The 21,575-nt window shown below is 53.5% G+C and overlaps 1 protein-coding gene across 4 annotated transcripts; it reads left to right on the top strand.

Moving 5' to 3' along the window:
- The first annotated feature begins 4,483 nt into the window (after positions 1-4,483).
- Positions 4,484-18,549, top strand: CD300LG (CD300 molecule like family member g). 4 transcript variants are annotated; one of them, XM_036342040.1, is made up of 8 exons: positions 4,484-4,603; positions 6,986-7,321; positions 10,135-10,233; positions 11,134-11,191; positions 11,842-11,954; positions 13,981-14,030; positions 16,442-16,561; positions 17,155-18,549. In XM_036342040.1, exons 1-8 carry the CDS (start codon positions 4,561-4,563, stop codon positions 17,266-17,268), a joined length of 933 nt encoding a protein of 310 aa, XP_036197933.1. In that variant the 5' UTR covers positions 4,484-4,560; the 3' UTR covers positions 17,269-18,549. The 4 variants fall into 4 exon arrangements, with proteins under 4 accessions (XP_036197933.1, XP_036197930.1, XP_036197934.1 ...); XM_036342037.1 differs by having other exon boundaries at positions 10,951-11,191; XM_036342041.1 differs by lacking the exon at positions 10,135-10,233 and having other exon boundaries at positions 11,062-11,191.
- Positions 18,550-21,575: the final 3,026 nt, after the last annotated feature.

The raw sequence follows: 21,575 nt of genomic DNA, 5'->3' as shown, positions 1-21,575 counted from the left end.
CCCATGCCCTGGGCACAGGCTTTAGCACCCCAAATATTATAGTCATGTGCATATTAAAAACACATGGTGTGCTTCTTTTTAAAAAAAATTGATGAGAGAGAGAGAGAGAGAGAGAGACATCGATTTGTTGTTCCACTTACTTATGCATTCATTGGGTGCTTCTTGTATATGCCCTGACCAGAGATCAAACCTGCAACCTTGGCATATCCGACAACACTCTAATCAACCTCGCAACCCGGCCAGGGCCCATGGTGCATTTCTTCACATTTGGAACATTCTCGCAATTATTTCTTTGATTACTGCTCGTGCCACATCCTCTATCTTCTTTCATTTTCGTCTCCAATAAAATGTATGTTGGGCATTCTTATGTTATTCCCCATTTCTCTTACCCTCTCTTCTTTATTTTCCTTCCATTTATTTCTCTCTGCTTCATTCTGGATGATTTCTTTGGTTCACTATTATCATTTCAACTGTGTCTCACCTGAAACTCATTTATTGAATTATTAATTCTAATGATTGTATTTTTCAGTCCTAGAATTTTATGTTGTTCTTTTTAAAAACTGCTGGCTCATTTTTTTATACTTTCCAATTCCCTGTCAACAATTTCAAGCTTGACTTTTACCTCCTTAAACACAGTGAGAATGGTTGTGTTAAGGCAACGCCTGCTGCTTTCAATCTCTGTAGTCTCCACAGGTCTGCTTCTCTTGTACATTCTCGCTTAAGAGTCTTGTCTCCTCAGACTATATCTGGTTCTCTTTCATTGTATACTAGAGGCCCAGTGCATGAAATTCGTGCACTCGGTGGGGTCCCTCAGCCCAGCCTGCACCCTCTCGCAATCCGGGAGCCTGCAGGGGATGTCCGACTGATGGCTTAGGCCCACTCCCTGGACATCCTTAGCACTGCCGTGGAGGGGGGAGAGGCTCCCACCACCGCCGCTGCGCTCGCCAGCCATGAGCCCGGCTTCTGGCTGAGCGGTGCTCCTCCTGTGGTAACGCACTGACCACCAGGGGGCAGCTCCTGCATTGAGCATCTGCCTCCTGGTGGTCAGTGCACATCATAGCAACCAGTCATTCTGCTGTTTGGTTGATTTGCATTTTGCCCTTTAATACATAGGATTGGGTTGTATTTGGAGGGAAAAAAGGTTTTCAAATATTTGAGGCTTAGGCTGATGCTATCTTCTTCCAGAAAGGATTTTCACTGGTATCTTTAAGGTACCTGGGGATGGCAGGGGGGGAGAGGGTATTACCAGACCAGGACCAATTTTTTTAATTCAAGTTCAAAGCTTGAAGTTTCCTGGGACACCTAATGACCTAGCTGAGCAGGCACCCACGGTGGCCTGGGTACTTGCAGTTCACCCTTCTCCCAAAGTGCAGCCCTTTGGCGTCCTGGTCTAAGGTGATTAAATGTGTGTAAGGATAGCCCTAGACTCCGACATCCCCTCAGTGGCTCCTCCTGAACCAGCAGGTGCTCCCCAGGCCCAAAGCACCTTGCGTGCTCAGCTCATCCTTCTGGGTTCCTATTTGCAGGCCTCAGCCAGGCAATCACTCATGTTTTTGTTGGCTGTTCACTGCTTTTTAGAAAAACAACAACAACAACAAAAACTTTACACCCTAGCCAGTTTGGCCAGTGGATAGAGCGTTGGCCTGCCTGAGGACTCAAGGGTCCCCCAGGTTCAATTCTGATCAAGGGCAAATGCCCGGGTTGCGGGCTTGGTCCCCAGTAGGGGGCGTGCAGGAGGCAGGTGATCAATGATTCTCTCATCATTGATGCTTCTCTCTCTCTCCCTCTCCCTTCCTCTCTGAAATCAATAAAAATATATGTTTAAAAATAAATAATGCCAAATCGGTTTGGCTCAGTGGATAGAGCGTCGGCCTGCGGACTGGGGGGTCCCAGGTTCGATTCTGGTCGAGGGCATGTACCTTGGTTGCAGGCACATCCCCAACGGGAGATGTGCAGGAGGCAGCTGGTCGGTGTTTCTCTCTCATCGATGTTTCTAACTCTCTGTCCCTCTCCCTTCCTCTCTGTGAAAAATCAATAATATATAAATAAATAAATAAATAAATAAATAAATAAATAAATAAAATAAACTTTACATTGTGGAATAATTTTATACGTACAGAACGCCCCCCCCCCCCGAAGGTCCTTCATTCTGTCTGCTCCGCCTAACGTTAACATCTTATGTAACCGTGATACATTTGTCACAACCAAGAAATTCACTTTGGTACATTACTAGTAACTAAACTCCAGACTTTATTAGTATTTGACTAGTTTTTCCACTAATATCCTCCCAGTATTCTGGGTAAGAAGCAGGACACATGTGTTCTCTCCTCTCAGATCCCCAAACCCACCAGGGGACACATCTTGCCCACCCCATTGCTCTCCCTCCATCCATCCCACGGGGTAGGACCCGGTGCAGGGCCCATACTAACCCCTCACTAGGCCCTTCTCCCCGGCTCTTGCAATACTTTTAGGCCTGGAGGATCTGTTTCTAACGGAGTCCGCAAACCTGGCTCCTGGTTAGGTGTGGGGCTGCGGAGGGAAGGACCTCGCCATACACATGAAGGGAGCAAGGATGATGCACATTAGACCCAACCCCCTCTACATGAAAATTCACATTTTGGTAACACTTCTTTTACTCTCCGGAAATGCAATCATAAATAATATGTCTTCTCACACTTACTTTAAAAAAAAATCACAATACAATGCCTGAGCTGTAACAGAGGGAACAAATAAAAGGAAAACAACTTGTCACCAAATAAAACATTTCAAAGTGTCAACGCACAGGCCCTGAGACGCTGGAAAACGTGACAGTGTCAGATGCTCGTCCCTGCCTATAACAAATAGTTAGGATTTGAGATAAGCAGGAAGGTCAGAAACTATTCTGTATAGGACAGACAACAGTGAAAGAACAGAGATATACTATCAAACGCTAGAATAAATATTATTTTCGTCTGTGTTTTTAAAACTGCAGAAACCGGTTACCTTTTGCAGCCTATACATGTAATGGGAGTGGGGTCCTGGGCTGGGCTCATCCTTACAGGGTTTTCGTTGATGTGAACCTCTGTCCTGCCCAGCAGTGCCCACAATCACAGAGAAATTAAAACCTGTCTCCCACATCACCAGAATATCGCGCACACACACACACACACACACACACACACACACCCCTCCCAGAATCAGTGAATTATTACTTCAAATATTAGCCCAACAAGTGGATAAAATTCTGGCTGTCTGTATGGATGTACACATGCCCAAATGTAAACAGCGGTTTTCTGACAGAGAAGGGGAATTACAGGAAACATTCCCATTGTTCTGTTGTTTTTTTTATAGCATTTCTGTGTTGTGTAAAATTTTGCTTACAAGCTGCATGAACTTTGCAATCCAAAAAAACACACCGACAGGCCGATTTTGGAAAACGATGTGTCAGGGCTCCCTCTAGTGTCCGTGTGCATTTTGTTCCTTTCCAGAAGGATTCAAATCTACGGTGGGAAACCGCTAATTCACCTTTTTGGATGCCAAGACGGCTCTGCGTGCGCGCGCGCATGGGAAGACCAGCCTTGCAGCACGGCCTGCAGATGGCACCCTCTCAGCCCAGCCCTGCAGACGCTGACCCCTGCCTGCACCGCCGCCTGGTGGCCAAGAGCCGTACTGCGTCCTCTAACCTCTCCCATTGACCTATTCTCTGGCCCCCTCTCAGAATAATGGTCTTTTTTTTTTCAGAGAGGAAAGGAGAGGGAGAGAGAGATAGAAACACCAGTGATGAGAGAGAATCACTGATAGGGCTGCCTCCTGCACGCCCCAGACTGGGGATCCAGCCCGCAACCAGGGCATGTGCCCTTACTGGGAATTGAACCGTGACCTCCTGGTTCATAGGTCGATGCTCAACCATTTAGCCACACTGTCGAGCAGAATAATGGTCTTTTAAAAATATAAAATACACATGCTTAGCAGAAAACCAACAACACTGAAGTGGTTATCAAAATGTGTATGTGGGTAACACAGGAGGAAATGTGCATCTGTCTCTATGAGTGCTGTCAAGAGCCAGCTCTAGTGGCAAACCTAATTACTGAAGATTTTCCGTGCCATGAGGAGCATCCACGATATTTTGAGTCATCGGTGACAACGTGCTGTGCTAGTGTCTGTGACTTGTCTTGGTGGCAAAGTCGCCGGTCCTGCTAACACTCAGAAGGGAAAGAGATCACTTGAAGGTCAATATGTAATTTTTTTTCTCATCCCAATTCATGGACTCCCTGAATTTTACACACAGACCCCCTTAGGTGTATGGCTGTGGGTGTGGTTAAGACTCCTCGGAAGGGACAGGGGTTTGGGAGAAGTGCTGTCCTGGAATATTTTAGGGGGGGGCCTAACGGGGGGGAGGGAGGTAATTAGATTGAATGGCGAAGGCGGATCCCTGGGCTGGGTGCCCAGGGGTGACCCACACGGCCCCTCCCCTCCCTTCCTCGTTTGGATCCCACTCATCTGGAGGAAGTTAAAGCTCATGTGCTCCCAAGAGGCGCTCCCAGTTCACCCGCGTGTGCTCCTGCGTGTCCTGTGCCCACCATGGGGCCCCTGGTCCTGCTGTGGGGCTGCCTCCTGCTCCCAGGTGAGATGGGGCAGAGGGCGTAGTGGAGGGATGTGGGGCTGAGGCTGTGAGTCTGCAGAGAGAGGACCCCCCCCAACCGGCATTTCCTTTCCCTCTGTGCGCGTGGCTGTGACCAGCCCTGCCGGATCCTTCCAGGCTTCACCCCACCCCCGTCCTCCTCAGCCTCCTCAGCCCTCAAAGGGCGTCACTTGCTGGTTCTGGAACCCAGAGCCGGGTGCTGTCCCCAGCTTGGGGCTCCAGCTTCTCCGTGTCTGTGTGGCTGTGAGAAGCTTTGCCTCTCTCATCACTCTCCCACTCGGAGCCAAGCCTGGAGGCAGATCAGACATCCCCCATACCGTTGCCACCTTAAACTCAGCAAATATTTCTTGAACTGCTGCTAAACTCACAACAACCCTGAGAGGCAACTTTCACGTTTCATCAACTCACAGACCTGCTTTATTTTTAACCTTCTAACATCAACAATCAGGATGCATTTTGTAAGTGAGGCCAGTTGTTCGAATGACAATGTTTTTCTTAGTAGCACGTAAAATGGTAGTGTGTCTTACATGTGATTACATCTTACGTTAAACGAGAACGAAGTCTTACCATCTGGGGCAGCATGGATGGGCCTAGAGGGTCTTATGCTAAGTGAAGTCAGTCAGTCAGAGGAAGACAAACACCGTCTGATTTCACTTATATGTGGGATCTAAAGAACAAAATAAACAAAGAAACAAAATTGAAACAGACTCATAGATGCAGAGAACAGACTGATGGTTGCCAGAGGAAGGAGGGAGGGAAGACTGGGTGAAAAGGGTGGAGGGATTCAGACGTACAGATTGGCAGCTACAAAACAGTCACTGGGATGTAAGGACAGCACAGGGAATACAGTCAATAATATCGTAATAACTATGCTTGGGGCCAGGTGCGCACTGAAACTAGCAGGGGGAGCACTTTGTAAAGTATATGGCTGTCCCACCACCATGCTGTACACATGAAGCTAATAAAAATAATATGGAATGTAAACTGCAGCAGAAAAATAAAATAAGCCGTAACCGGTTTGGCTCAGTGGAGAGAGCGTCGGCCTGCAGACTAAAGGGTCCCAGGTTCGATTCCGGTCAGGGGCATGTACCTTGGTTGCGGGCACGTCCCCAGTAGAGGGTGTGCAGGAAGCAGCTGATCAATGTTTCTAACTCTCTATCCCTCTCCCTTCCTCTCTGTAAAAAAATCAATAAAAGATTTTTTAAAAATATATTTTATTGATTTTTTACAGAGAGGAAGGGAGAGGGATAGAGAGCCAGAAACATCAATGAGAGAGAAACATTGATCAGCTGCCTCCTGCACGCCCCCCACTGGGGATGTGTCCGCAACCAAGGTACATGCCCTTGACCGGAATCAATTCCGGGACCCTTGAGTCCTCAGGCCGACGCTCTATCCACCGAGCCAAACCAGTTCTGGCAATAAAAGATATTTTTAAAAAGGAAAGAAAAGAAAATAATAATATTTTAAAAGAACAAATTACATAGTGCACATTGTGGAGAAGAAAATGTCACCGACTGAGCTAACCAATGTTAATTGGCTGCCTGTGTGAGTATTAAAAGTATTTTTTCTTTAAAAACAAACAAACAGATAATTCAGGATGTATGCTTTTGTATTCTGCCTTTTCATTGATTATTAGTTTTAGACCCGCCTTTAAATCTGAGTCTCCAGTTATTAACATGACCACTTGTTAGACACCCAGGCAGACTCCAAAAGTCCATATGAAGAGAGGAGCCACCCAAATACCTTATCCTATTTGAGCAGGAGGTCAGGGACCCCCATGACCAAGTCCTCACTTGGCACTGCCCTGTGCTGTGGGGGACTCTCCAGAGGCTGCAGAATTCCCTGGGTTTCGGCCGCGATCACACCTCTCCAGACTCCACCTGCAGCAGGTCATGGTGACAGGCCAGGAGGCTGCTTTTGCACGGACCTCGACAAACAGGGGATTTTGTAGATAAATGTTTGCCCTTGGGTTATTATGTCTATCCATAAAAGTAATTCTTTTCAACGTCAACAACAAAAAGATATTGTCATTACCTATCGATGAGAAAACTCAGAGGCCCAGAGAGGTCAAGCAACTTCCCCAAGGTCACACAGCTACTAAGTGGCAGTGCTGGGATGCAAACTCCAGCCTGTCTGAGGGTAGAGCTCCCCTTCCCCATAACCCTTTAATGTGTCAGGTTTAGGGAAACAATTATATAGCAATATCTATATTTCAACAGCCCAGTCCCAAGGTCCCCTGGTGGGTGGGGAGTACCAGCTCCAACAGGGCTGCCCCCAGAAGGGGGTGATTGAGAACAACCTCTGGTCTTGACCCTGGTGCTTGAATGCGGGGAATTCTGACCTCTGTCCCTGCTGTGGTTTCAGGTTATGAAGCTCTGATGGGGCCGAAGACGGTCAGAGGATTCGAAGGCGACACTGTGTCCCTGCAGTGCACCTACGAGGAGAAGCTGCGGCAGCACAAGAAATACTGGTGCAAGAAGGGCGGGCTCATCGTCTCCCGCTGCTCGGGCATCATCTACGCGCGAGAAGATGGCCAGGAGAGGACAGAGGGCAGGGTGTCCATCCAAGACAACCCCCAGAAGCTCACGCTCAACGTGACCCTGAGGGATCTCACGAAGCAGGACTCGGGGGACTACTGGTGCGGCATCACCATCCTGGGCATTGACGAGGCTTTCCTGGTCTCTCTGCTCGTCCTGCCAGGTAAGTAACGTCTCTCCTTCCCTGGCGGGAGGACCGGAGATGCCGAGGGCAAGGGGAGGGTGGGCCGGTAGTGGACCCAGTTCCCCAGCACAGAGGGTGCAATGCCTCATGGGAGTGTGTCTCAGGGACTCGGTGAAACCACACAGGTCAAAAGCGCATCAGCGTTTGGGGCACAGAGGTTGCCGCCTGAGCCTCAGATGTCCTCTCACTCTTGCTGCCCAAGGTCACGCCACTAGAAGGTGGCAGAGCAGCATCGAACCCAGGTCTGTCCAACGCCAGGCTCAGTGCCCTTCCTCTCTGCCCAGATGTGGGAGAGATTGCCACGGCTGGAACAATAAAAAAGATTGCCTCCCTCCCTCCCTGGAGTCAGAGAGCGTCCAGAGGATTCCTCAGGCCGGATCCATCTTCACGGCCTCCTGGGCCCTCCCCACACATCACCTAAGCCAGTGGTTCTCAACCTTCTGGCCCTTTAATACAGTTCCTCATGTTGTGACCCAACCATAAAATTATTTTCGTTGCTACTTCATAACTGTCATGTTGCTGCTGTTGTGAATCGTCATGTAAATATCTGATGTGCAGGATGGTCTTAGGCGACCCCTGTGAAAGGGTCGTTCGACCGCCAAAGGGGCCGCGACCCACAGGTTGAGAACCGCTGACCTAAGCCATGGCCACAGGGGCCGCAGCTCGTGTAGCTCCCTCGGCTCTTCCTTCTCGCCTCCTCTTCCCAGACCGTGCAGCCCCACGGACAGGTGTGCTGCCTGGCAACCAGCCTCAGAGGGGCTTGTTGGGCTCAGAAACATTAGGGGGCTGGGGCGGGAGCCATGGGGGTCTGGCTGGGGATGAGCACCTCTCTGAGTGCCCGGAACCCCACCTGGACCTGCTGAGCCGAGGAGGAGAAGCAGCCAGAGGGGGCCCAGGGGAGTGGGCAGCCCAGGCTGCAGGTCAGTAGGGGGAGGTAGGTCTTTGTATCGCATGTCGCATGTCACATAAGGGGACGGAGGCTCCGAGAGATCAAACGATTTGCCCGGGGTCTCCTGGCAGGAAGCGGTGGAGCCAGGAGTCAAAAGCAGGTCATTTCTGGCTTTGGAATCTGCTCTTTCCCTCTCCTGGCCCCAGAGCTGGGACCCATCCCACCCAGGCCCATCCCCACTGCCAAAGCCCCCTCATCCATGGGTCTTTATTCTAATCCTACGTTTGAGCTCTACTGTTTTCATTGTACTACCCTCCTGTATCAGACCCTGCAGGCCTCTCTCTGACAGCGGTTGGGGTATTGAAAATAAGGAAAGCTAATGGCAGTGGTGGGCTGGTGAAGGTACATAACGAATGGCGGGGGAAACTCCGGCTTGTAGTGCTTGCCCATTTCTGTGGTGTAAACGCCCCTGCGATGCCAATTTCCAGCCACCAGCAGTTTAACAACCAGCTCACAAAATTCCCGTAAAGCTACGTTTTAGCTCTCACGAGCCAGCGTGCGTGTCTGCACACCACAGAGTATGGCAGAGCGTCAGAAGAATTTCTAGGAAGGTCAGAGCAAGGCAAGATGCCCACTACCATCACTACTATTCATCATTACCTGGAGGCCCCAGGCAATGAAATGGGACACGACTGAGAAGGACACATAGTGGGAAGGGAAAGAAAAATATTCTTTATCTGCAGATTTGATCATTTACTCAGAAAATGTGGAGAAAAACTGCCTTAGATTACAATAGAAAATGGTGGGAAATGAAGAGTCCAGGATGGCATACAAGTCAGAAAGGAGGCGCCTGATGGACGGGGGGGAGGCAGGGAGCTCAGTGGCTGCTGGGAGCTTGGCCCCGGTAGGTTTCTGCCTACTGTGCTGGGCATTTTGCCCTGGGGAAGTCCCAGCCCACTGGGGAGCCCAGGCTAATGGGGAGACCCCATAAATGAGTTATTGCCACAAATGGAGTATTAGTTCCACTGGCGCCATGCACAGGGTGCTGTGGGTACACGAAGAATAAAGGATTGGCTCCTCCCACCGACTTTTGAGCCTGTGCTTGGTGAGTTAGGTAGAGATGGGAAGGAAAGGCAGGGCACACAGGATAGCAAGTCCAAGGTATGGAAGCAGGCAGGCGGCTAGCTTAGATGGGACTAGAGCAGTGGTTCTCAACCTTCTGGCCCTTTAAATACAGTTCCTCATGTTGTGACCCAACCATAAAATTATTTTCGTTGCTACTTCATAACTGCAATGTTGCTACTGTTATGCATCGTCATGTACATATCTGATATGCAGGATGGTCTTAGGCGACCCCTGTGAAAGGGTCGTTCGACTGCCAAAGGGGTCGCAACCCACAGGTTGAGAACCGTTGGACTAGAGGGTAACTGTCTGGTTGGCCCACGGGATGGGGAAGAGGTGAAGTTGGCACAGTGGGTTGAAGCCTGAGTTTAAAAGGCCTTGAAAGGCATGAGAAAACGTTTGAATTTCAGCTTATGGGCCATGGGGAGTCCCTGACTGCTCTAAAGTAGAAAGTGATGGGGTCCCATAGATATTTTAGAGACAAAGCTGGCATCGGTGTGAAGGGCAGCCTGGAAAAGGCCGGTGGGCAGTGGAGGACAAGGGAAGCTCAAGGTCTGCGCTAAGTGGGAGGCCAAGGGCCTGCAGGAGCGGAAGGCCAGCAGTCTGCTGGAATCGGCCATCCATGGCTCCTGAGTGGCTGAGGGGGAAAGGTGGCGATGGGCTGAGTGGAGATGGGGGCGGGGGGAGCGGGGGGGGGAGCTGCCGGCTGCTCCCAAGGCAGGAAATCTGGCTCAGAGCAGTGATCCCTGCCTCCCTGAGACCAGCCTTTCCTCTCCTCTAGGTCCCTGCTGTCCTCCCTCCCCCACCCCCTCCTTCCAGCCTCTTGCTACAAGCCTCCAGCCCAAGGCCAAAGCTTGGCAAACTCAGCCCCCAGCATCGAGTGAGTGCATGGGTTTCTGCCCCTCTTCGGCCCCTTTGTAGAGAAACAACCAGTGGTGCCGGCCTGGTGTCGGACACTGTGCTATGCGGCCCCACATCCTGGGAGCTGGATTGTCAGCTGAGCAATGGGAGGCTCCGCAGGGTTAGGCCATTGGCTCAAGGTCACACAGGAAGCAGCAGAGCCAGGAAGCAGATACAGCCTGTGGCCAGAGCTTCCCTGTGTTCTAGGGTGTCTGAGGGGTGAGCAGGAGAGGCTGGGCCTTTTGCCTGACCTCTGGGCCTGTCCCTGCCACCCTGCAGGAGATCAAGGACGATTGAGACCTGGGTGGTGGGGGTGGGCAAGTGATGGTGACATGAGGACTTTCAGGTGAGAGCAGAGGTGACAATTGGCCAGGACTGTAGCGGGAGGGCAGGAAGGCATCTACCGAGCGGTCACTAGACTGGGTCTTGGAGGTGGGGGTGGAGTGTGCGCCTCCCCACAGAGAACAGGCCGCGGGCACAAAAAGGCTGGAGACTGCGCACAGGTGTGGGGCTTGCTCAGCACGGCTTTAGCTAGGCCTCTGTTTGCTTCCTGGGGTGCCCTTTACCTGGGGGTGTTCTGAGAAACTGGTCCCGGGGAGGGGAGGAGACGGGAGGGGTCAGGGGTCAAGGCTCAGCGGTCTGGGGATGGGATGCAGGGGCCAGGGAAGGTGCTGAGGCATTGCTTTTGGACTTGTAGCTTCTCCTGGTGTCCACCCGACAGTCACCAAGCAGGGGAAGACAGAGGCCGAGGCCTCTCCATTCGCAGGGACGTCCCCGCCCGAGCCCGCAGGAACCTCTCTATACACAGGAACCTCTCCGTACGCAGGGACCTCTCCGAACGAAGAGCCCCCCCTTCACAGAGCCACCTCTCCTCATGCAGGCACCTCTCGGCCTTCCACGTACCTGGACTCCACCTCTACGGAAGACCCCAAGTCCAGGTGAGCTCCAGGGGACCAAGGTCACCTTGCAGGCCATCCCCAACCCGGAAGGAGCCTGTGAGCAAAGGAGAACCTAACATTCCTTCCTCCAGGTGAAGACAGCCTCTGGCCACGGCCACAGCTGGAGGCAGTGAGGGCAGATTCAGCCCTCACTCCCCCCCTCAGCAGGGCCCTTGAGCAGTGAGCCACCTGCCCTACAGGGGCCAGCAGCCCTGTTGCCCTGGACTCGCAGTCCCACCCCAGGTGAAGGGCCCACCCCTCTCCCAGCCCCAGCCTCAGGGAAGCCACACCAGTGCAGTAGCTTTTGCCTGTACGCTTTGCATTGGGCCCAGTGCCAAGCATGAAAATAGGGAACAAAAACATCTTTCCCACCCAACTGGAGTCCAAGCCTGAAGGATTGTTCTTGGGGGTTCATGCGTCGTTGCACGCAGTTACTGACATCGGGTAACTGCTGGCAAGTGCAGACCCAGCTGAAGTGTCACCTGGGGTGGACCGTGGAGACTGGGGTCCTTTGGGACTGACTAGTGTTTGGTCCCTGGTGCCCTCTGATCTCCTTGGGAAAGACAAGGGACATGGCTGGGACTCAGAATAGGAATGTCGGGTGCACCGCGTGCTGCTGGCTGGTGACAGCCCCTGGGTGCCTTCTGCAGGGCGTCCCACTCAAAGACCCACATCCTGGTGCCGGTCCTAGTGCTGCTGACCCTCCTACTGGCCGCAGGCCTGGCTGTCATCGGCAGGTGCGTGCTCCGGTGCAGGAAGGAAGGTGAGCACAGGTAGACGGGAGTGGGTGGGAGGCTTTCAGCCGGGGACCTCACTGAGACCAGCCGTTCCCACCATCACCCCAGAGAAGCCCTGTGGTGCAGTGTGTCTGTCTGAGATACGGGCATCACGAGTCCTTTCTGAGGCTGCCACAGGGCCACCGGCATTCGGAAAAAGGTAATTCAAATGGGGGAGTGAGAGTGAGAGCGGGGCTCTCGGCTTGCTCACGTCCATCCGAGGTCATCAGTCGCTTCCCTCCCTATTGTTCTTGGGGGTTTGTACGTAATTACACACAGTTACTGACATCCGGGTAACTGCTGGCAAGTACAGACCCAGCTGAATGTGTCTCCTGGGGCTGGCAGTGGAGATTGGGGTCCTTTGGGACTGACTAGATGTTTGGTCCCTGGTGCCAAACATGTCTTCCCAGAGAATCCATGTTCAGTGTCTGCCGGTCCAGCTCCTGTGTGAGGACTGACTATAGGGGGGAAGGCTGGACCCAGCACTTGAACTTGAGCGTGACATTCATTGTGGCCCGCTGGGTCTGGAGTGCCCAGCTGCTGTGGAGGCGTGGCTTCAAACCCCAGGTCTTCCATCTTTTTAGCTGTGAGACCTGGGGGGACTCATCTAACTTTCCTGAGCCTCGGCTTCTTCAGGTCACAGGTACATGTCCAGAAGAAATATTACACAAGCCACATATCTAATGTGCAATTCTTCTAATAGTCACATGAAAACAATAAACTAGTGAAGTTAATTTTAATCATATACTTTATTTAACACGCTATAACCAAAATACGATCATTTCAGCATGGAAACAAGATAAAAATGTTAATGATACATATTCTACATTCATTTTTTCATACTGAGTCTTTGAAACCCGGTGTAATTCGGAGTCGCATTTCCAGCGCTCAGGGGCCATGTGTGGCCCGTGGCTCCTGGGTTGGACAGCACAGATAATAACTGAAACAGCAGTAATAGAAGCTGCCAGGTGCCAGGCATGGGTGTGTAGCTTATGTTGCTTTTATCTCCTTTAATCTCCTCAATACTGTGGAGTTAGGAACTGCTTATTGCAAGTACTCCCATTATACAGGGAAAGAGGCTGAGGCCCTGTGCTTGCATAGCTAGGAAGCCGTGGAGACAGGAAGGTGTTTGGGAAAGCACTTTGCAAATTGGCAGTGTTGTCTCTGTGCAGATGGCCACGGGCCAAGGGGACATCCTGGGCTTGCCTCCCAGCTCCTCCCTGTGCGGCCCCAGGAAGAAATGTCAGCTCTGCCCATGTCCCCAAATCCCCACAGAGGAGTCGGGGAGGAGCATACAGGTGGGAGCATTCCTGGTCACAACCTCAGAACCTCTTAGCATTTTGCCTCTCCAATCGTGGTCCCCAGCCAGCAGCCGTGACCTCTCCTGGTCGCCTGGTAGCAGTGCAGACTCTTAGGCCCCAAGGCCAGTCTATTGAATTAGAATCTGCATTTGATAACATTTCCTGGGGCCCTGTAGGCACGCTGAGGTTTAAGAAGCAATGATTTTAGCCCTGGCTGGTTTGCTCAGTGGTTCGAGTGTCGGCCCATGAACCGAAGGGTCTCTGATTCGATTCCTGGTCAAGGGCACATACCTTGGTTGCAAGTTCAAGCCCCACCCCCGGTTGTGGTGTGGGCAGGAGGTCTCTAACACATTGATGTGTCTCTCTCTTCCCCTCCCCCATCCTTCCCACTCTCTCTAAATATCAATGGAAAAAGTATTCTCACTCTTTGGGTGAGGATTCAAAAAAGAAGCAATGGCTTTAGCAGACAGAATTTCCCTTCCCCAGCCTGGCTCTGGCCCACATGAGGAGACGTCCATGTACTGATCTCCAAAGGCCCACTCATTGCCAAGGGGCTGAGCTAGAAGGGGCATTTCTGCCCAACCTGCCTGCCAACTCCCTCTAGGAAGCCCCTGCCCGAAGATGCAGGGAGGCCAGTCCACCTCTGTGGGAGCAGCTGCAGGCTACTCCTGGCTACTCCTGGCCTCAAGGTGCTCCTTCTGATCTCTTTCAGTTCAACTGGACACGGAGACACAGAATGAGAAGGTCCACCTCTCACACTTGGTAAGTCAGGAGGCAGACAGAGGCCAAGCTCGGACCCTCAGACTCTGCAGGGCTCCGACTCCACATCTACCTGGTCCTCCATGGCTGACCTCGAGGCAGGGATGACTTCCCACCTCCAGGGAATCTCTGAGCCCCAAGACGAGCCCTTCAGGCTGTGAGCTGACAGCCTCCTTCCTCCCCCGGGGCCAGGCAGGGCTCTTCCCCAAGCCCAGCACCCTCTTCTCCTCCCCCTTTTCTAATCAGAGAAGATCAGAACTGGATCCAGAGCGGGCCTTCGAGATCATCTAGTCCAGCCTTCCTCTAAGTTGGGTGCACACCCCCTTTCAGAACTCCTGGGGTTGGTGGGCAGGTGGTGTCAGAAAAATATCCTCTCCCACCTGCAACCTCGAGGGGTGGGGCCCTGTGGATTCTGACGGCACACCAGAGTATGACAACTGCAGGCTCCAGTCTGCGTTTGCAGGAGAGGAAACTGAGGCCCAGAGAGGGGCAACATCTTGCCCGAGGTCACACAGCAAGTGGCGGCCCAAACAGAGAACTGGACCCAGATTTCTCGTCTCCCATCTCTCCTCTTTTCAGAACACCCTACTGTTCTCTCTGAGCATTTTCTTGGCTCTGAGACACAGCCTGAAGGTGGTGCTCTGGGAGCCAAGGGGAAGAAGGAATGGGGGTAACTTGCCCATCTTCCTGGAGAGGGGAACCTGCCCTGGCCCTTCCCTGACCCCTGCAAAGAGAACGTCCCTTTCCACGGAAGGAGAGGGCTGCGGAATCACGGGTTCAGGAAACCGAAGCCCCACCTGCCTCACCCACCCCCTCCTCCCTCGGCTGTTTACTGAGATGCCTCCACTCTGATTCCCTAAACTTGGGGGCAGGAAAGGGGCTACTCCGCCTTCTTTCCTGGCGCCAGCAAAGACAAAAGCCTCAGGCCTGATCCCTCTTGGGAGGGGCCGGGGCGGAGGCGGGAATGGGGTACTGGGCGTGGCTTAGGAAGCAGCTGTTGTTGTCTCAGGAAACTCTACAAGGCTAAAGGTGGTGGACAGGAGTGAGGGAAAGGTCAAGGAGATGGACAGGGGCTGCCACTGGCCGCTTTCGGAGCCCGGCCTCCAGGCTATTCCTCCTGGGGCTCACTCCCACCCAATGCCTGAGAGGAGCTGGGGAGGAGAGAGGACCCCCCTGCTGTGGGGAGAGCCTGCCCCAGGCCCGTCCCTGCTCTGCTGCTGTCCAGCCCACACTGGGAAGGCTGCCCGCTCTGCCCCCGCCCCTGCACCTGTGGGAGGGGCACTGGGCCATGAGCAGAGGAGCTGGGGTGGGGGGCTTTGTTAGGAGGATGGAACAGGTCTCCCAAGAGGGTCGGAGGCCAGATCCTGTGAATGGGACCAGCCGAAAACTTCTGCTTTTCTCTGGCTTCTGTCGTTTTGAGCGGAGTCTGGAGGTGGAGTTGACGGGTTGGAGGTTTGCCCTGGCGGTTTTCCTCCTCAGTGCTCAGAGCATCAGCCCGAGGACTGAAGGTCTCAGTTTTGCAATCAACGTGTCTCTCACATTGCTGTTTCTCTCGTTCTCTGTCTCTCCCCCTCTGTTCCACTCTCTCTCTCTCTGAGAATCGATGGAAACAATATCCTTGGGTCCTCAGGTTGGGATGCCAGGCCCCTCCACTTCCTGCTCCCGGGTCCTAGCCGCTGGGCAGAGCACAGGCTGGAGTGGGCCGAGGCCCCTGGCCAAGTCTCTCCGGGGCACAGCTGTCCTGAGGTGCCTGGCCAGGAGTCTCATGGCCTGATGGGCCCTGAAGCCAAAGAGAGGAGCTCCGGCTTTCTGGATGGTCTCATCTCACACTTTCCCAACTCCAGCCCTGTCAGAGGGGAAGGCTGGGGCTTAGCGAGGTTATGTGAGTTGCCCATCTCTCCATGTGAACGTGTTGGGGAGTCCCCGTCTCCTCTGGACCGCCCACCTCTCTTCCCCGGGCCTCGGTTTCCTCATCTGATCCAGGAGGGGCTGCTCAGACTTACAAACTCTGGAGAATTCTTCTCGTGCTGTTTGTTACTGGGTGAATCTTTGAGATGTCCGAGTCTGCTCTCTCTGAGCCTATTACAAAGAACCTGCAGCCAAAGCTAGAAATAACAATCATGAAAACAAATTCATCGTTGCAGGAGTCCCCCATTGCTGAGTGATAAAACATTATCATGAAGAGTCATTATGACCCTGAGGGAAAAATTCTTATCCCCATTTTACAGCTTGGGAAACTGAGTCTTGGGAAGGTTAGGTGTCTTGCCCAAGGTCCCACTGCGACAGAGGAAACGGGACGCAGGGACTGTGACTTCACAGCCCATGCTCTCCCCTTGCCCACCCCTCCCGCCTTTGCCTCCACAGACCACCCCTACTGCCAAGAACGGGCTGTTCTGACCAAGTCTCTGTTTCAGAATCGCCAGGCCCCGGAGTACGCTGTGGTCAGCCTCGCAGCACCCCCTGGGCCTCGAGCCGGCCCCAAGCCCTCTGCCAGCCCCTACACGGAGATCCCGGAGATCCGGCGCCAAAGCCAGGTGTGGACACGGCCCTCGGGGTCTAAAGCCGCCCGGCCTGGCCCCGCTCGGACAGTGCGGGCAGGTGGGGAGAGGCTCTTTCCTTAGCATTGCTCCCCAAACCCTGCCCCCCGCCCCCATGCACCCACCTACCCCCCATAACCACAGGCCTCGGCCGTTCCACTCGGAGCCAGAGCTCTTGACCTTATTTCCTTTTCCCATCCGGAACATTCTTGACTCGCTTGTTGGGAATCACAGCGTAAACGAGCGGCCCCCAACCTTTCGGACCTCACGGACCACCGGTTGGCGACCACTGGCTTAAAGAGCTGGGGGCTGGCAGGATTCCAGCATCTAAAGCCAGAGCCTGGCCTGGGCTCCCTCAGGGGGTGGAGGGAGGGCTGGGGAGGGAGGGCTGGGAGGGCTGAGTCAAAGCCTGGAGATTCTGGGGAGAGGTTGCTAGTTCCTGTGACCCCGCAGATGGACAGAGGCCTGGAGCTGTGGGAGAGGCTCTGGGGTGGACCAGAAGCGGCGCAGATCCATCCCTCCCCCACCCCACCCCCCCCACCCCCAGCCCTAACTGCGCTCTGCTTCCAACCCCACCGCTGTCTTTGCAGACTTTGAAGAAAGAGGAGGCCTCCTTCCAGGACCCGGCGGGTGAGGCGAACCCAGGGCCTCCCCTTCACATGTCCGAGGAGGAGCTCAGACCCTCCGTGTTCATCCCAGTCTAGCCACTGGACGCCCTCCGGGCCAGGCCTGCCGCGAACCATGACCTGGAGTGGCTGGATTTACACGAATTGCAATAAGCTTTGGGCCGTGGCCTCTGCAGCCTCCCGGGCTCTCCTGCCTGCCCAGCCGGGCCTGGATGCCTGTGCCAGCCTGCCGCGGGGCCCCGCAGTTGCAGCGGGGATGGGACCTCCCCAGCACGGTCACATCCCCGGGCCCTCGCCAGGGCCAGGCAGGGCTCAGAAGACCTGGTCTGTGTGTACCTGGAGCAGGCAATCCCCTGGGCCTGGACCCAGCAGCAGGCTTCCCTCCGCCCCCTGCAGACCCCACCGGCTCCTCCCTTCCCTCCATCCTTGGACTCAGCACCACTCGCTCCTGCATAAGCTGGAGGGAGGAGCGGGCCTGTTGCCCGTTAGACCAGTTCTGATTTCTCCACGTGCAGCTGTGAACCACGGCATCCCAGGCCTCAGGAAGCTGCTGAAAGAGGTGATTCCTGGGCTCCATCCCATCCTTCCAAGCCGGCCCTGGGGCTGGGCCCAGGACCTGGGATTTCTAACAAGTACCTGGTGATCTCAGGTGGAGAACCCTGGGCCCCCTGAACGCTCAGTACTTACGTTTGGGATGTGGGGTCTTCCACCCACCCCATAGGGATGCTCTGCTCACGAACCATGACCCAGCGGGAGGCTTTCCTGCCTGAGTCAGCCCAGGGCAGGTACACACTGGGCGGCAGGGAGTTGCCTCTCTGATCTCCCCACCCAGCCAGGCATTCATTCCAGGCTTTGGAGGAAGGATGGAGACAAGCATGGCTCCTTCCTGGTCGAGAAAGAGTTAATTGCCTGTGGGTGCTGGTGAGGGGCTGGGGTGAGGGGCAGGAAGCCACTGGTCAGGTGGGTCTCTAAAAGGGAAGAGGAAGGGTTTAGGGCAGGAACCTACAGGGAACCTCAAGGTGACCCTGAGTCTGGCCCCTGAGCTACTATTATTTTTCTTTCTTCTTTTTTTTACAGTGAAATTGGGGGCAGGGGCTAGGGGGTGGAGAGGGGAAGTCTTGCCCCGTATACAGAACTTGGAGGGAAAAAGAAGAAAAGTCATTCATCTTCTCACTGCTGCCCAGAGACCCTCATCACTGCATTTCGTGGTGTTTCCTTTCAGTCTTTCTTCTCCGCATCATTTGCTGGTGTTCTTTTACAAATCATGTTGCCTATACAACTTCATATCCTGCTTTTCCCACTTCGCTATTATTGCAGATAAGCATTTCTCCATAAATAAAGTGTTTATCAGCTGTGTCATATTTCGCCATGTCAGTGCACTTTAATTTCATTGTTCTCTTCCACTAGATAACCATTTTCCACTGTGCTTTGCGCAAGGCTTTATCTGCACTTGGAGATTTCCTTAAGAAGGATTTGCGTATGTGAAAGTGCCGGGTCATAGGGCATAAATATTTTTGAAGTTGCTAATACCTATCGATAAACAGCTGACAAAAGAACAAAGCTGAGATGTTCCAAATTAAATTACAGCCGGCAGGAGAGTGAGCAAGAGAGACAGGAATAGTTAACCAGCGAATTATTATACTAGTAGTGGTGAATTAATTAACCAGTTAATAGCTGCGGGCCGACTGACAAAAGACTGCTGACATTCCTGAATGTTTTTGGAGCTTTGGGTCAACCTCCGGGCACCGACCAGCTGACCCCGGGCATCCCGGCATCCTGCATATGAACGAACGAACGTTCTGAACTGCTGCCCAAAACCAATCAAAAGAAGCGAAGATTTCTTCCTTCCCCGGAAGGTGCTCCTATCAGAACTGTCCCTGCTTCACCTTATCTCAGCCCCCTTCTGTAGCCAATGCAAATTCTGTCCAAACAAACTGCATCTTTCTTCCCCAAAACAAAATATAGAAAAACACTCGTGGGCTCCAGGATGGGGGACAGGTTGCCTTCCCGCCCGAATCATGCTGTTGGCGGCTCAGGCCTCATGCCCAGGGCCTGGCCCTTCTCTGGCTGCAATATGGCCCAATACCCCCTTTCTTTTCAAAAAGGCGTTCAGCAGGTTAGTTGGGCCGGGGGGGGGGCCGCGGGGATCCACCACCGTTGACCCCAGGGCCTCTGTCATGGCTCTCGCTCCCCCGTGGTCGTGGGTCTCCACAAGGGCCACAAGGTGACCAAAAACGTGAGCGGCCACCGCGGGCGCCTCACCAAGCACCCCACCACGCGCCTCACCACGCACACCCCATTCCTGCAGGACACGATCTCAGAGGGTGCGGCTCTGCCCCCCACACCCCGTGAGCAGTGCGCCGTAGAGCGGCTCCAGGTCTCTATGCACAAGGGGGCCCTGCAATTTGTCAAGAAAAGGCTGGGGACACACATCCACGCCAAGAGGAAGAGAGAGGAGCTGTCCTCGCAGCCACGAGGAAGACAGCAGCCAAGAAGGACTGAGCCCCATCCCCGTGTGATAAAACCTGTTCAGGAAAAAAAAAAAAAAAAAGGCATTCAGCCACGGAAGTTAGGTTTTCTTTGTGGCTGTTTAACACAGCTTCCTGAAATGGCAGCACCAACTTCGCTCCCACAGGGCCTCACCATCAGCATTTCTCACAGCCTCTGCCCCCCGCCCCCTCCCCCCGCACCCCCCCCAACCCCGTCCCTGTGGGTGTGGCCAAAGGAGCTGCCCCTAACCTAGCTGGCATATGGAGCCCAGGACGTAGTCTAGCCTAGAGTAATCTTTTATGTCGTTTATAACTTTGCCTTGATCTAGCCCTGGAATTTATAAGGTTTGTGTAATGTGTAGCTTGTCATTTGCTAAAAGTTTCACAAAAAGACCAAGACGTATTCAGCTAAAACTGCTGATGATTGCCAGTGAAAGGTTAAAGTTGGTGAGGCCCGGGCAGGCTAAGTAAGCCCTCTCAGATGGAGGATAAAGAAAAAATGAATTTAAGGAAAAGAGGACGGGGGTGGGGGTGATGGAGATATCCAAAGGGAAGGGCTACACAGCACTGAGCCAAAGGGTACTGGGTCCATGATGGCAGCAAAAATACACATAGGACAGTGAAACCAGGAAGGGCATAGAAGAAGCCACAGGAGAGCCTAGGCAGGGCTGCTCTGGCTCACTGAGAAGTCAGCGAAAAGGGGGCCTTGGAGACAGGCTCAGGGGGTGAGCCTGGGAGGAGCTGCCGCTGCCCATTGCTCTCCCGGTTGTAAGTGTCATGCGGTCCCTTACAGCAGGGGTCGCCAACCGGTGGTCCGCAGACCTCTGGTGGTCTGTGAGGTCCGAAAGGTTGGTGACTGCTGCCTTAGAGGTTAGGAGATATGTCCCTGTCCTTTGTCCTGAGCGTATTTCCTTCTCTCTCTCTCTCTCTCTCTCTCTCTCTCTCTCCTGGAAACCATCTTAGGGAGGTCATGGAGTCCCAGTTCCCTGGGGAGGGTCTCCAAAGAATATTCATCAGCTTGCCAGCTGTGCTCCTTCAAGGTCATGGTCTCCACTGATTGGTCGGTGTCAGGGCAGGAAGTCATTAGCCGGTGTCAGGGCAGCTGGTCCTGAGGCAGCCACGGTGTCACTTGTCTAGTTTTGCTGCTTTTCTGGGCCTGGAGCTGAACTATAACTGAGGCCTAGACGTTATCTTTCGGGAAAAAACGGTCAGGAGTCTAAACCATAGACAGCGATATGCTAGGGGAGGAGAGGATACCCTGGGGACAAGGTTTTTGTTTGTCCGTTTTGCCCCTTGCCAGGCCTCCAGAGCTTTCTGCCCTGAGTTTCTGTACCTGGCCTATCGTCCTTGCTCTGCGCATGTCTATCTAACAGCCAGGACTGCTGGTCAGGACCAGGCCCAGGATGTTCTGAAGGACCAGGGGGTGAACCAGCTGAAGCAGCTGGCAGGACCCTGTAGGGGCCTCCTCATGAACTTCCGCATTGTACCCTCCTTATACCCTCAGAGGTGCTTTGGGGCACCTGTGAAGTAAGAGTGAGGTGCTCTTCACCAACAAAACTTTGAAAATATGGCAGGCACCCAGCTTTGGCCGCTGGGAGGGGTGCCACAGTGACCTGAGTGGGGCCCATAAGCCTGGTGCAAAAGCAGCAGATCTGCCCATCTTGATGGGACCACATGGGTTTACCAATCTATACCCTGCTCCCTTCCCCCAAAAAAGCTTGCTGACGCCCAAAGAAGTAGAGGGACCTGCTGAAGACCACAGAGCCAGTTCTAGGTGATGTTGAGTGGATTAGCCATGGAGTACCAGTTCCCTGGCCCTGAGAACGCTCCCAGGCTACTGGATGCAATCATTTAGAAAGAGCATCTTGGGGGAGGGGGAGGTGGTAGAAAGAGCAT

The sequence above is a fragment of the Myotis myotis genome, unplaced genomic scaffold (assembly GCF_014108235.1).
Source record: "Myotis myotis isolate mMyoMyo1 unplaced genomic scaffold, mMyoMyo1.p scaffold_m19_p_17, whole genome shotgun sequence".
Lineage (NCBI taxonomy): Eukaryota > Metazoa > Chordata > Mammalia > Chiroptera > Vespertilionidae > Myotis > Myotis myotis.
The sequence above is the reverse complement of the archived record's forward strand: the minus strand, read 5'-3'. Positions and strand labels throughout refer to the sequence as shown.

Bases quoted from the DNA above. Each gene is read 5' to 3' on its own strand.
- CD300LG (XM_036342037.1), top strand. From the start codon at position 4,561: ATGGGGCCCCTGGTCCTGCTGTGGGGCTGCCTCCTGCTCCCAG. The intron at 10,234-10,950 runs GTGAGTGCATGG...TTGGACTTGTAG, and splicing joins AACTCAGCCCCCAGCATCGA to CTTCTCCTGGTGTCCACCCG. The intron at 11,192-11,841 runs GTGAGCTCCAGG...TGCCTTCTGCAG, and splicing joins ACGGAAGACCCCAAGTCCAG to GGCGTCCCACTCAAAGACCC.